The sequence below is a fragment of the Apteryx mantelli genome, chromosome 1, assembly GCF_036417845.1.
Source record: "Apteryx mantelli isolate bAptMan1 chromosome 1, bAptMan1.hap1, whole genome shotgun sequence".
Taxonomy (NCBI): Eukaryota; Metazoa; Chordata; class Aves; order Apterygiformes; family Apterygidae; genus Apteryx; species Apteryx mantelli.
The window spans coordinates 87,909,335-87,924,940 of NC_089978.1; the positions used below are offsets into that span (position 1 = coordinate 87,909,335).

The 15,606-nt window shown below is 39.3% G+C and overlaps 1 protein-coding gene across 5 annotated transcripts in view; it reads right to left on the reverse strand.

The window, feature by feature from the left end:
• The window catches only part of SH3KBP1 (SH3 domain containing kinase binding protein 1), a 237,483-nt gene that overhangs the window by 81,233 nt on the left and 140,644 nt on the right, over positions 1-15,606 (reverse strand). For all 5 annotated transcript variants that reach the window (XM_067297098.1, XM_067297104.1, XM_067297102.1 and 2 more), the window contains one exon: positions 9,608-9,804. In XM_067297098.1, the coding sequence (XP_067153199.1) occupies positions 9,608-9,804 (197 nt within the window). The remainder of the gene's footprint in view (positions 1-9,607; positions 9,805-15,606) is intronic.

Below are 15,606 nucleotides of genomic sequence, written 5' to 3' on the forward strand. Positions count from 1 at the left end.
AAAAACAACCAAAAAACAGGGGGTGACTTGTTTGGTAAGCAAAAATTTGAAAGAGCAACACATCCTAGAGACTGTGTAACTATTCCTGCTTAACTGCAAAGTTACATTATTCTTTATAGTAAGAGAATTGAAACAAAATCATATAGAAATTAAACACATCTGTGCAAGTTTAATGGCCAAACAGTCCGAAGGGAAAAAGAAACTTAAGCTAAACAGTTCCAGGATAGAATGTGTCTTCACACAAAGTAATCTCCTATTTTAGTATGTTCCTCTATAGCAGAAATGGACTTCAGCATCCCAGGGCTCTTTTTCTTTTCTTTTTATGTACACAGCATTGACAAACTGTAGAGCAGAACCCTGCAATCAAACCCTGCGCTCCGCAGAATATCTATTATAACACAATTTTACACAGTCACAAGGAAAAAAAAATATAATTTTAAAAGAAATACCTCCTCTCCCATTGTGAAGCCAATATGCCTTGCAGCAGCTGAGAAGGTCCAAGAGTGGCAGGGGAGCCCTGCCCCTTCCTCGCCGGAGCTCAGCTCAGCGAGGCCGCGAGCCCAGCCCTAACACTGAGTCACGCTTTGGGCCAGCCCAGGCAAACAAAGGGGCCGGTTGTTTATTTTGCAGGAAGCCTGGAGCTCTGCCGAGCCCTGCTCAGGGCAGGTTCGCCGCTTCCCCTCTGTCGCCGAGCAGACCGGGTCCCCCCGGCTTCGGGAAAATGACAGCTAGGAAAGGCAGGCTAAGGCTAAGCAAGGAGGGGCAGCCTTCTATAAAGGGCCTGGGCCAAAAGTCGCGCAAAGAACACCGCCGGAAAATGAGCTTTGGGCAAACGGTGAGCGCGCTGGTCTTGTCAGTCAAAAAAAAAGTTGAAATTTCATGTCATTTAGGCTTCTGTTTGGCCTTTTGTTTTTTAAAGGAAGATGATTAAGAAACTGGTAAAACTGAAACATCATTATGATGATGATGTGTTCCATGAAAATTTCATAAATTCCTAACGCTTCCTCATCACAAACAGCCATTTAAATTTAAAAAGACTCAAAAAAGGCAGTGGGGTAGCAGGTGGTAACATACCATGGGCTTCTCTGATAATTTGGGGAAATTAAATATTTATATTTAAGCAAACCGCAACATATTATACACTCTAACTTCTATTTGACCTTAAATAGTATTCAGTAAGCTTTAAAAAAAAGTATTGAAGCATTTACACCCAAACATGTCCGCCATGTACATACATATGCACACGCAACACATTCCTTCTACACACATAATCCATTTTCTAAGGAGACATTCTCACAGGGGTGGCAACACAATTTTGAGACAAGAAGAAAGACATTTAACTCATACATTAAAAAGATAAAAGCAAAAATGGTTCTCTAGTTTTGAGAAACCAATAGTAAGGAAAGACATGATAAACTTTACTGTAGAAGGTTTTAAAAGGGAGGGCAATTAATTGTTCAATCTGCTTCCTACAAAGAAAAGAACAAGAAAAAGCCTAATTTGCTGAGCTGGGACATTAGACTATCCTTTCTGTTATGGTAGTGAAAGACTAGAAGATAGGGAGGGTACACAGTCTTCTTTACTGAATGCTTTTTAAAAACAAGCCAATAGACATCTCTTGGGGATTGCTTATACCTACTTGGTCCTAAACTGATTGAATGGCTTGGATTAGAGGATCTCCGAGATCCCCTTGGGCCCTGTATCAAAAGCAAATCAAAGCTGATCTGAGTAGGACTATCAAAGCAAGTATGAACTTCCAGAAAAAATATCAGGATATTTTAAAGACAGGAAATGAGCCAGCTGATGGATCACAGTGAAGGTACCATCTCCTGCAGCACACTCCCTGGGCTTGCAGCCTGCTGCAGAACAGGCTCAGGAATGATTCAGAGGTAAAGCCTGAAGGCCGACGCAAACCTACTTCCTGCAGATTTGTAGTTTCCAATCACAAATTATTTTAAATATACTCATCTTTTTCTGTCTATAAATTCTACTCAAGGTAACTTGCACATCTTACACAATTTGGTTTACATTCACAAATCTCTTTAATACCTCAGCAAGTATGAAAGTTATTTATGTAATTTGAAAACTCAGACTGGTTATTTATTTTTTTGCATAGTGGTATTTGCACTTCTAACTTTCAAAGACCATTTGTGCAAAGAATATTAAGTATTTTCTCATTAAAATTTTTATAAGCTTTTCAAAGTTTAAAAAGGTTAACAACTAAGCAATTCAAAATCATAGTCTGACAAAATCAATGTGGAGCAAGAAAAAAAAAATCATTTTAGCTAGAAACACTAAGATATTGTTTATAAAATTGTTCATTCCAAAGGCCCTGATTACACTAATTTAAACTTGTTTATACTAGTTTATATCAGTTAGATTTTATCTAGGTAGATTTTATTGTTATTATTATACACATTATTTTGTATTAATTTGTGAGCCAGTTCTCTTGAAGCTCATTAGACAGCAAAAAAAGTCATCTTGCATGTCAAGTACTATTTCTTTCTAAAGTATTTTCTCTACTGCAGTTGAAACATGTAAGAAATCTTTTTCTGGAAACTCAGTTTATGTTCCATCAAATGTCCCTGGAACTCAGAAATGAGCTCCATTTTAACCTATTAAAGCATGGTGTTTTGTGTTATTAAACCTACACATCCTGTTTTTCATACTGAAGCATACTAACATTTCGTAATCAAAACCATTACTGAAAACTAGGGAGAATTCCCTCCCAGCACTCCTCCGAGAGACCTTGTCCTGGCAGAAGCCCAGGGCTCTCCCCCAGGACAACAGATCAGATTCTCCACGTTACTTTTAGGAGTAACTTCTAGTACTAGGAGTACTTCTTACACTACTCTGTTTCTATTTTCACATGGTTTTGAAGTAGTTCAGGAACAGAAGTGGGAAATGGTCTTCAAGCATATGTGTTTTGTGTTTCTTTCACATAGACAAAACTTTTCTGTGTAACAGCCAATGATGTACATGCAAAGTGTTGTGGCACAGACAACAACTATCTTACATTTATTCAGAGTCCAATAGCTGCTTTATTAAAAACAAAAGCCTAAAAAAGTCATAAGCAGCATAAAATAGTGTGGTTAACTTTTTTTCCACCAAAAAAAATTGCTATTGCAGACTGCTGCAAAAGCTAAACCAAGTCACCAATACCTAGACAAGTCTGCTCAGGCAGCTTGAACATATTACAACCCAAAGGGATAAAATGTGAGAACAGAGATACCTAATGGGAAAGCATGGAAAAGCAGGAAGTATCCAGGAGATCAGGAGACACTATTTACTCAAGTATCGCAGTTCAGTGACTCAGTAGGGACTCATAGCCAGTTGGAATTATCAAATTTGTTCCCCTCTATTAAACTTAATTTTCCATTTCCTGCTCTACCTTCTTTGTACCAAGCCTTGTTCTGATTAAGCCTCCCCAAAAGAGACATGCTGCTTTTCAACTGTCCCTCATTTTAAGAGCTTGCCGTATTTCACCTGCCCTGCGTAAACCGGGTTACTTCTTATTGTTGTGAATTATTTACTCCAGAAAGGGCAACGATGTTTTAAAGAATTTATTTACAACACCCACAGCGCTCTGCGAGCATCTGTCACCATTTGCAGATGTGTGCTACTTTTGCGTAAAGGAAGAAAACCTGTTTTTTGCTCACCGAACCCTAGAAATGAAAAGTGACATCAGCAGGGGACCAGCCACCCCCCAGAAGGCAGCTTTGCCCTCTTGACAACTACAGCAGGGGACCAGGGACCGTCTTCCCCAGGAGCTCGACTCACATGGAGGCACTAGAAGAAATGGCTATAGGGCAGTGATGCCCAACTGCAGCACATGTCAATGTCAAAGCCCAACACAAACGGTGCTTGCACGCTCGCACGCTCCCTCCTGTTCCTAATGTGCAGTCTGGCATGCTGCCGATGCTCACCACGACGGCTGCCATCGCTCGTGGCTGTCACTGAAGAGATGACCATCAGAAGCCTCTGCGTTCATGTACAAAGTGCTACACACATTATCTATTCGCACACACACTATTTATTCATGCTGCACGCTCTCTGTCCCAGCAGGCCTTTTTAACAGTGCTTATACTCAATGCCAGGTGTTTTTTGCTCACATTCATTTTTTAATTCTCTTTGTATTTTGAGCACCAGCTTCAGCATTTTTTGTGGTAGGGGAGCAAGCACCTACAATGATATCTGAAGGGAAAAATAAGTCGGACAGCACTGTACAAGAGGGAGGCAAGTGCAGACTGCCTTGCGCTGCCTGTGCGGCTAGCTCTGGCCACGCACCGTTGGCGGACAGTGTTGGCAGAGCTCAGATGCAACACCAGCCACTTCAGAGATGCCCAGGAAGACCTCAAAATTGCATCTCTCAACGATTTTTTTTTTTTGAACGACAGTTGAAAATTAAAGGAAAAAATATTTCCTGCAAGCAACAAGGCAGGAATTAACAGATCAGGCAAGGCAAAGATGTGAACGGTAACAAAATACAGTCATCGCAGGTTTGGTGTCCCTAGCTCACAGGCTCAAAATACATGGGCCTTATAAGCGCTCAGTCTCCGCATTTACAAATTTCTATCTTACTGCAGAGGGCAGGCAGATTTAATAACTGACATGAGCTTCTAGCCCTTATAACTGTTGTGTCTACTTCCATTATTTCTTCTCCACTTTCCTCTCTCAAATATGTTTAATATATAAATAAAATATAATTAAAATTTATTTCAGCCTGAATTTAGTATCTTGCAGTGGGAAGAATCCCTAAACACCAGTTAGCTAGATCTTACAAGTTTGTGGATCTAGAGCCATGACAGCCTTCCCCTGTATATTAAATCATTATGGTGGCTGCAATATTCCCCAAATTGACAGCTGAAAATAATTTGTTAAGCTCTGGCAAGCACTAATGGGACCTCAGTAAAGTCCGTTAATGAAATCTAGCTCTTTCTGTGAATTCACCAACACTAGCTAGCCATGAAAAAGTCTTAAGAAACCTCTTGCCTGAAGAAAAATAGAAATATAATATTCTCAAATAGAAAACGTGAAAAATATTCTCCATAGTCTCTTCTGAAGAAAGCAGTTTTCAAAGAAAGATATAAAAGGACTTTTTATTTTATATTCAGCTGTAATGGCATTTAGCATTCTTAGCTGAAACATCAACTCACTAATCAATCCCATACAGGTAAATCAGACTAAGGAATGTATTGGTCAAAATTAATTATCTTATACATTCAGAGGTTTATTTTTAGGTATGGGAAAGGAAAAAGTGCTGGTTTGTTGGAACAATGGAAGTATATATAGATAATATTGGAAGGAAGCCAAACCTCAGAACAGAAGTTTCAGATAAGCTACTACAAAATGAAAGAAGAAATAAGCATAAACACCTGTTTAAGTATCTTGAAGTGGCACAAGAAGAAGGTGGAAACGTGAAACAGGCGTTTCTTTTTGACCACAAAATCTGTGCTATTCCAACAGGGTTTCACTAAATATTCTAAGGAGATGCAATATGAATACATGCATACCTATCAGCAAACTAGGGCTTCAGCTACACGTAGTATAGTCAGTTAGCTTGCTTACACCTATCATTAATGGGAATTTAACTCTGACAGAGCCAAGCCTTAGGAATTTGATTCTTGGTTCACCAGGAAACAAATACAGCTAGTGGCTGACTGATCAACACAAACAGCCAAAGAAAACCAGAAGCACTGCAAAGCAAAAGTATTCAACTCCTTTATTTTAAAACACAAAAGGACAGTTCTGATGGCACTGTTCTTATTAAGCGACCACAAACACATCATTAATTTCCCTAGGATAATCTTCCTTTGTGATTCTTAAAACAAAGAACAGCAAAGCAATGGATTCTGCCCACCAATGAAGCCAATGGGGTTTCACGCAATTCTTCGGTTTTGCTTTTAGTTAGGGAGTTTATTGATCATCTTCAAAGAGAAGAATCACAGTATTTGGCATAGTTATTAGTAGACTATCACCCAGAGCACAGCAAACAGAGCGGTGATTTACAGGAGGGCCTACGGGAATCTATTCCTGCCCAGCTGCCAGCAATCCTCTCTGCCCTCCAACTCCTGCCGATCCTTGTGTGAAAGCCTTCTTAACTCACCATGATGCTCAGGTCATTTAACCTTGCAAAATACCTTTGCATGAAACATGCTGTAAAATTATGATTCATAAAATAGAAAACACATTAAACCACAAAGTAGTAATGCCAACAAAATGAGACCAAGCTGATTCTTCTGTAAACAGGACTGACATTTTCCATGGGAATTATCTTGTGATAAATAATCCCACATTATACAATCTTGATGATAATTTATTCATACCTAGAACATTCAGTAGTTGTTAGGAAATTTGTAAAATCAAAAAGATAACTGTATCATTACAGAAGTATATAAAATGCTTCATCTATAACAGAATCAAGAAGAGCCAACAGAAAAGAGTTTTAGGGTCTCCAAACTTCAGAAAGAAAATAAAATGTGAAGAAATTGCGTGAAACATCATTTTGGCATCTTCAAAAAAATTGTGAGTTACTGAAAAACTAAGGCTACTTCTTGTAAAAGAACAGGATACTTACGAGGGCAAAGATCCCTTTAAAAACTAAATTGACAGAGAAAAATTGTACTGATTTGGCACTCTGCATCATAAGGTTACAACATTTTTGATCCAGTAAGCAGAGCCCTCAAGCCAAGTATGACCTTTCTTGGAACTACAAATAAAACAGAATTCTCTATCAGCCAGCACTAAATGGCAAAGAGCACTGCAGTGATGAGGGAGGAATTTCTTCCAGCCAGGAGGAATGTATTTGGGGAGGCTGATGTTTTGTAATCATAACCTAATGTTGTGTCAGTGAATCATGTATCTGTGCTATGAGTAGCCAAAGACTGCATTGAAGAAGCCTTTGAGTGTCAGTGTTAAAAGATTAACCATCCTGACTCGCTCAGGAAATTAAGCAGTGACAGCACAGACATTGGTTTAACTTATCTACATGCTTGAAACACAAATAATACATTCTGCTTGCAAAGATGAAGCTGTTATGTTCCGTTACACATGCCAACTTTAAGAGAAATCTGAAGACGTAGGAAAGAAGGTCTGTGGGTAGGTTGTGAACTCTGGAAATCCTGAATTCAGTTTTTGGCTGAGAAACAAACCTACCAACTTATGCTGCACAAATATCATCTGCCCTTTGGGGAAAAAGGAAGGTAACATTTCTCATTATTATAAAGTGGAGTGAGATTTCCCTTCACTGAATGAAGGCCACTTAATAAGCTCTTTGTGACCACTCCACTTTAAAACAAGGGACTTCAGAGTTCAAGGGATAGGTAATTTATTTTAATCAGTTCCCATTTACAATCTCTACCATACAGATGGCTACACTTACAGTAAACTGCAGACAAAAGAAATCCTTCATGTGGCATTACAAGAGCCTTATCGTTTGTAAATTCTGATCTACCTATATGAGACCGAAGAGAACTGAATTTTGTGCAACACTGGAATTCTGGTCAATGCCCTATAAATGAATGCTTATGTTACACAGCAATCATAAATACTGCTAGCATGTAACTATAAGGACGTTTATCTTAGGTGATCCTCTTCATGTACAGCATATAAAATATATTCCCCTTACCTAGCTAGTAGCAGGAAATTAGTAATTAAAAATTTATCTCTTGTTTTGCAGGATTTTGTATGGTCTGACTCAAGAAAAAGGTTTAAGTAAAGCCATGCACAAACTTAAATCTTACTGCTATCAGTCCTGTACAGACATTTCCCTTACCTGGGACTTGTTTGAAAAAGATCCCAGGCAGCCATCAAATTATAAAAACAAACACCACCAAAAAAGTTAAAAAAACCCCAACCTTTCATTAACCAATTTCATGTGCTGGTACTCACAAAACCCTCATAAAGCCCAGTCTCACCTTAGCCACCTTAACCACTGGTAGACCATCAGGGTCACAAATAAACCACGCTGCAGAAAGATGCTGCAACAGCTCCCCACAGAGCTGCCTTCATTGCCTCCCTACCACATTCCCTGAGTCTGATTTGAGAGCAGTTCATCAGCAAGCACTGCCAGAGCCAGCTGTTGCTCTCTTGGCTCCCAGATGGGCTGCTTTGATGAGGTGCCATTTGAACACAGCTCAGCTGCTTCTGCTTCTATACATTACCCAAGCACTGCGCATGAGTTAGTAATCAGGCCACCCAGAAAGAGAAGGTGAGCAGAGCACTATGCAGGCTTTAAAGAAGCCAGCAATAGTCCAGGTGTAAAATAATCTAGGTTTTTCCTTTACTCAGATTTTCCCAGCTCTCCACTACCCTATTTATACAGAATCCAAATTGCAGTCACCTGTAAAATATTAACCATTTCTCCTGCAGTGTAACTAGGTTAAGAAGTTTCCACCATATCTCAGCAGCATCTCCCTTTCTGCTGTACCATTATAACTTGTGGTAGGGCAGGAGGCTGTGCTACAAATCAGGTCAGTGAAATGATCTAGCTTAAAACCCAAAAGTTTTGAGGGCCTCTCCCAGAAGATCTAACCACAGAAGCGCCTGGTTCTAAAGACAACTGCACAGCACAACTCAAAATGTGAGAAGCTGCAGCACCAGGGAACAACCACAGCTGCCCAGGAACTTCTTAAAATCACCTTGGAGCCAAATGTATCATGTGACTGTGTCTGCAGCAGGATCCTGGGCTGTGCAGTCTGCCAGCACAGTTCCCCACATCTCAGAATATCAGTAACCCTATAGATATCTCATTCTTTGCTTAAGGAAAGGAGAAGGATTTGACAAGGTTCTTCTTTGGTTGTTAACTGCATTAGGAAACACTGCATTTTTTTGGTTCATTTCCCTAATGAACATACCCTAGAATGATCAATTTATTTTTTTTTAAAAAGTTCCCCTCCTCCAGTTCATTAGAAATATCACATTTTGCTTTCTAGTCTCTTTATTTCTAATTTATGTAAAGATTGTTTTGGAGGCTGGAAGACAAAGAGTGCTCTCTAAAAAGATGATTTATTTGAATCTGTCAGAAAACAAGATTTTTTTTCCCTGAGTGTTAATCTCAGAACTTTCTTTTTAGGTCACATAGAATAAAATTACATAAAATATGCTTTCCCTTTTACAGAGCCCTTTAAACAAAGCTGGGTAATTTTTCAAAGCATCTTTTTAAATCAACAAACCTGCTACTGAATTGAGGTGTTTAGGTATTTTCTGAAGCTTCCTTTTCAGCAGGCTGACGGCGCAGTGACTGTAATCCCCTCTTAGTTTACATAACTATTATTTTTTACAGTAATGTGAGTAACTGCAAAACTGAAAAAGCCTCTCAAGCCTTTTTCTCCAAACTAATATTTACTTAGAAAAAAGCCCAACCAATAGATGGAGGTATGAACATAGGAAGAAATCTTTAAGCAAAGTCACAGTTCTTGCAGGCAGCTAACCTCACTGGAATTCACTTTCTGGTGTGTGGCAAAAGAAAAAACAAAGTCTTGTCCACAGAAAGAGTAGGAAACAATGACCATAAATCTCCAAGTTCTTGCCAATGATCAAATTTAGAACTTTAGGGAGAAAATTTATTTAAACCAACACCAAGAGAGAATTAAGAAATGATACATACCTTATCTACTGGGAGAAAATCATTGTCAACTTCTATTGACCTTGGTCGTAGCTTTATAGGTTTGTCCTTGAAGATATCTCCAAAGCCAACACCCTTGATCTTTTTGGGTTGGATTGTTGTGCCTCCATTGGCTCCTTCAGATTTTGTGCTGCAAGAGTCACCTCCGTCACTCTCAGAGCCTGTAGCATCTTTTAGGCCTGTGAAATGGAGGGACGAAAGAAAGAATCTTAAATTAAACCCAATAATCTCAGACCAGATTGTGAAGGGAAGATGATCCCTCCCACCATCCCGTAAAGGAAAACAAAACCATGAAAAACAGGTAAAGAAGATGCTCTCTGTGCCATGCACTCATTCTAGAGTTTTTAAGATCACTTTATTTTATCACATTGGTGTACTAGCCAGAACTTACACCAATCCACAAAACATGCACACTCCAGCATCAAAACTTTATTCATGAACGCAGCCATTACTTAAGTACCAAGAAAATCCTCTATCCCTAGAAAAAGATTATTCAGAAGAGAATCCAAGAAATGAAAGAGTTAAGTTCAGTTCTAGGGCAGCTAATGTATAATGCCACTTAAAGCTAACAAGCAGTCAGACCAGGCATACTGTACCTTAAATCTGTATGACTCACATCAAGCCAATTATGCAATTAGTATCTAAAGCTACATTACCTAACTGAGAAATATAAAGCTGAAAGCTGTTTAAACAAATTTGCAATCAAATAAGCTGCATAATATGTTCCCTGCTGAAAATTAAATCTCTCTGCAGCACAGACAGCCTCATAAGAAAAGCACCCATGCACACCATCCTCTAGGAATATAATAAATCAAAACTGACATTCTGATTTGCATTACTTCTTTCAGTGAATAGGAAAATTTATCTACACTTATCTGAAAATTTCTGCTCTTTGAATAATAGAGGCCACAAATCCAATATGGTGATGTTTTAGCCACTTTACAGAATGGTGCAGAATCAGGCCCGATACTCGCTGGCAGCAAAAGTCCCACTGAAGTTTCCTCCAATTGAGACAGCCTCCAGAATCATTCAAATCTTCCTTCTTACATTACAGATTGAGCTAACTTTGATTCCAGGAAAAAAACACAGCAATTGCTGCTACTACAGAGCATGGTTAAATCCACCTAATGACAACGAACCCAGATTCTCACATTCTACTCAGAAGCATTCATGGTGCCACAGACGTGGATCTTATGAGTCAAAGAAGGAAAGAAAAAGATCTAGTTTTCTTATTTTCTTAATCTTTCTTATATGGAGATCCACATATCAACTGCAATGGATTTTCATAGTACAGAAGAAAGAATCATCCTTAAAATCAGGGCACCCAAAATCAAGTAAATATTATATATGACTGTTTCCTTCTTCCCTTGGATACTCCAGCATGTAACCTCTTTCTGCCAAAAGGAAAGAAATAGCACTAAGTGTGGATAAAAATGATGCAGTCTAGTAGATCCCCATAAAAGGTCTGCAAGTTGTGGAGCATGTGGGAAGCTTTATAACAACTTTATAATGCCTCAGTTTCTACAATTCTCTGCCACTTATAAGCAGCAGGAATAGGATAAAACAGTACCCTAAGCTGAGAGCATCTGAATACCGTTTCCAGCCTAAAATAGAACAGACTCACAAAACTGAACAGGGCAATATCTAAAGAAATAATATTTCACTGAAGTTGATGAAAACACCTATAAATAAAATTTTTAGTATTAACAATATATCCTTTCCTTTCCCCTCCCCAACTCAAATGATGGTTTTGGTTTTAACAAACCAAAAATCCACAGGATGAGAAACTTCTTAAGGAGAGCAGAAAAAGGAAGAAGAGATTCAAGGTAGAGTTCCACATACGTTTTCTTGATGTTCAGTCCATGATGGCTCATTAAAAGCAAAGGCAGAAAACAATGATTTTCTGGGATTTGGGACACAGTTTTTGATTTTGTTGGGTTTTTTGGTCTGTTTTTTAAAGTGGGATCATTTCAGTGATCAGGCATACAACACAGCCCTGCAAATGGTTGCAACAGCCCATCTGAGAAACTGCAACATAAGGGTAGGAACCTATGAAGGTGAATTATCTGGTAAAGAAATATATATGTCATGACAGTGCTCAAGAGGGCAGAATATGCAAGAAGTCCTATTGATAAAGATTTGTCTACGGTCTGATAAATTCCGATTAGATATTCTCCATCCAACAACTTTCTGTGATTTAGGTGAACGCTAACTTGTTTAAGGAGAGACCTCCTGTCTTACTGGCAATTCACTATGAAGAAACATGATCATCCAGTAAAATGTAGAATCTTCATCAAGGGCTCCTTTAAGCTTTTCTAGTTAACCACAGAAATGGTCCATGTCCTGAGGCCTATAGACACAGCTTCACAATCAAGAAAGCCAGGGGCTCACCTGTTAAAATCACTTTTAACATCAAAGAGATGCAAGAAAAGGAATTCAGGAACTGTGTGTCAGGCCAGGACTTTTAACAAGAATGTTAACCAGAAAAATCATCATACACTGCTCTGTCCTGAGATTCTCTGTACCCAAAACAGGAAAGGAGTAGGGATGCAGAATAAGAGAAAGCTCCCAATTAGAAGCAGACAAAAAGTTCTGCAAAATGCTTCGGCTCTCCGGCCTCCTGAGTGGCTGCTATATCTGCCTCTTGAATAGGAATAACATTTCTCACCCTGTGAGTGTTCAATTTAGGTGGCACTGCACAATTTAATTGTTCCATAAACTGTGCAAGATTGGAATAAAAAATAATTGAAAAGAATTCTAAAAAAAAGTACTATGACTCTTTTTTTTCCTAAATAGGCTGGGACCTTTATCTTTTTGCTTGGGCCTTTTTACCTTCCCCAAAAGAGCCTGGGGGAAAAAACTTAAAGCTGGTTTCACTGGTTTATTGCAGTAGTTAGAATGGTGGTCTTCATGCCAGCAGGAAAGCAAATTGTGTGCACTTCTTCCCTTCCAGAGCTCATGGAGGCAATAATCAGTGACTTCAAGCATTCACTGTCACCCTGCTCTGCACTGTGGCGGGAAGGAACATATCCGTAGCGGAGCCATTCCATGACACAGAGGCATTCGCAGATATGGGGCTAGGTCAATTAAACCTGGGAGGTAGAAATCTCTTCAGCCAGTAAGGCAACGTTACTGCCTTTCTCTCATTCCTATACCTTGCTATGTCTTGGGGAGCAACAGAAAAGATGTGAGTTCTACCAGCCGGACTGTTCTAGCTTCGCCAAATGTCAATTACTAGGCCCTGGCTAGGAGAGAGGCTAGAGAAACTTTATTTACTACTTCTGTCTTCAAAGAGAACTTACAATCAATAGTATTTGAGTATAAAGCCTCCACAACTCTATACAAATCACAGTGACTGTCCTCTCTTTGCTAAACAAAAGATCCTCTTCAAGCCAGGATAAGAAAATTATACTCTGGCAAAGGTTCCCCCTTTCATCCTTGCCAGAATCTCCTAGAATTACTCTGTAATGGAGGGTAGAAGCAGTGCTGAGATGTCCCTCAACAAGTAACTGAATTTCATCTGATAGGAGGCATCATCTCTCTTAGCCACCCTCTGAAATGAATAGGAAAGCTATCCTTAAAATAATTATTAAAATAGGTTTTCTCCATCACTAATCGTGGGAGAAGACGACATAAATCTAGAGCTGGATCTTTCCCAATGGCTGCAAATAAAATATGGAAGTAATTATGGGAATTATGCAACAGGTCTTGCATGGACTTCCAGATCTTTGAAGCCTGCATGAAAGAGAGTTCAGAAACCTCAAAGGACTCCAGTAAGAACTAGGCTTTTGTTTCTGGGTCATCACTTGTTTTTCATTATGGAGTCTTCATCTTTTATTAGCATTCTTCTATGATGAAACATCACACCTTGTATCAGAAGCCTTACCTCAGGCTTACAGCAGATTGCCCTTGCATCACACATCTGTGCTTGATGACAATCCAAGAGCCATTTCATTCTCAATGCTGCTGCACAACTTTGTCTCAGTATACAGTCCTGATGAGAAGTTTATCCTACAAAGTGGCAATGGTGGAGACTAAATGGGGTGCTATTCTACATTTTGACTAAAACCAAGTAATATAGCTTTCCTTATCGTATCCCAAGTTCCGTGTGAGACATGTAAGCGCCTCTGATTTTATTATCTATGTTCTCTCTAATAGGTTGCCCCCCTTCTTCCAATTCAGAGAGATGAGCAAACCTGAGCTCAGAGAGTGATCCAAGAGCACTGTCTTCTAAAAGGGTGAAGTTATTTGCTTTTCCTCCACAATTCAGGCCCCATCCAAGTCCCTTAAAAAATATCTGGAACCCAAGAATGACTCTTCACTCTACGATCCTATCCCATCTGACTTCTCTCCCCTCAAGAGATGGGCAAAAGAAGCTACTTAAACCAGTTCTTTTATAATCCTACCTGCCTCTTCTCCTCTATGAGAGGAGCAATCCTGCCAAGTGCAGCTGCAGTTGGCCTGGCTACACGTGCCTCCCTAGCTGTGCCTACATAGGGAAGGGATGGCTGAGGTAATCCCTCCTCCCAAAATGGAAAATGTCCATCTCCCCACTGACTCAAACACCCTCCTTTTATTCTTCAGCTTTTCAAGGCCTTTTTCACCACTACTGCAAACAGCTTAGTAGGAGAACAGAGCTGGGTGGGCAGTCTCCCTGAAAGAGAAATGCAGCCCATGGATATGGCAGGGAACTAAGCAAGAACCTGAGCGACCTGGACTGACAGACTATGAATTTTAAATAAGGAATTTTCTGCAAGAAGAGCTAGAGTTAGCAGGGAGGTCTGGCTGCTGAACAGGCATGAAGAACTGGAGATTGTTTCAGCTGGCACAGTGATCTGCTCCTGATGACCAATACACCCACGCAGACTGAAATAGCTGTAGTGAGGCAATGAACCGAAGCACGAAGAAGGTAAGGTTAGCAGCTCAGCAATCTACTGTCTTCAGAAACATCTTTCTCTTTTCTTCTAAGGTTAGTTGCTAAATACCTCAAACATATCTAGGACAGCATAACAGCCATATTAGGCAGGCCTCTCTGTTTATTCAAGTTTTCTAGAAGCTCTGAAAAGTAAAATGCATTTGGATAGCTAACTAGCCAAGAATATAACATCAACTCAGTGTTTACTAACATGTCTACTATCATGCAAGTCCTAAGAGTGTGAAACCTTTCCAGACCTTTATAATTTCTCAGAGAGAAGTATTTTTGGGGTCTCACTTCACAAGCAAAGTAATTTTAATATTTTGCCTAAATTTATTGTTGCCAAATCATCTGTAGCACCATAAGGCAGAATCAAATCTGAGTGTTAGGTGGCTCTTAGAGTAAGCTGCTTAAAGCCAGAGCAATGACAGCATCAGTAGCAAGAAGTTAAAATTTCCAGGAGTCAATTGTTCCTAACTTTTGCCTGTGACAAGATATGGAACTACTGAAATAAAGCTCCCTAAAAACATTCAAAGCTCCAAGATTCGCTGTTGCTTCATGCTCGTTATAAACACAAGATAATTTAGGATTCATGAAGATTAAATTCTCACAACCAAGTCTGGGGGAATTTTGCACTTTTCTTCCTCTGTGGATATATAGGCTATATTAGTTTTCTTAAGACATTTCAAACACACCACACTCCTGCTATGGCTATTACTGGTCTTTTGAGAGCAACATTCTGAAATGCACCAAAACAGATTAGCTCAAACAGGGATTAAAAAGAGACCACAACATCATATTTAATTCATCGATATACAACATCCCCAGAGCTGTGCTGGCATCAGACCAGGATTCTAAAACAGAAAGATATTTAGGGATGATAAAGGGCTGTGTAAATTAAAGCAAAAATAAACAGCTGTGATAAAATTAACTTCATTCAAAGCAGGAAAAGAGGTTAAATAGGCTAAATAGGTTAAAACATGGCAGGAAAAAAAAAGGAACACATTGTAAGTTTTACAGAGCTTTCTATTTTAAGGTATTATTTACCATCTTAATTTTTGTTGTT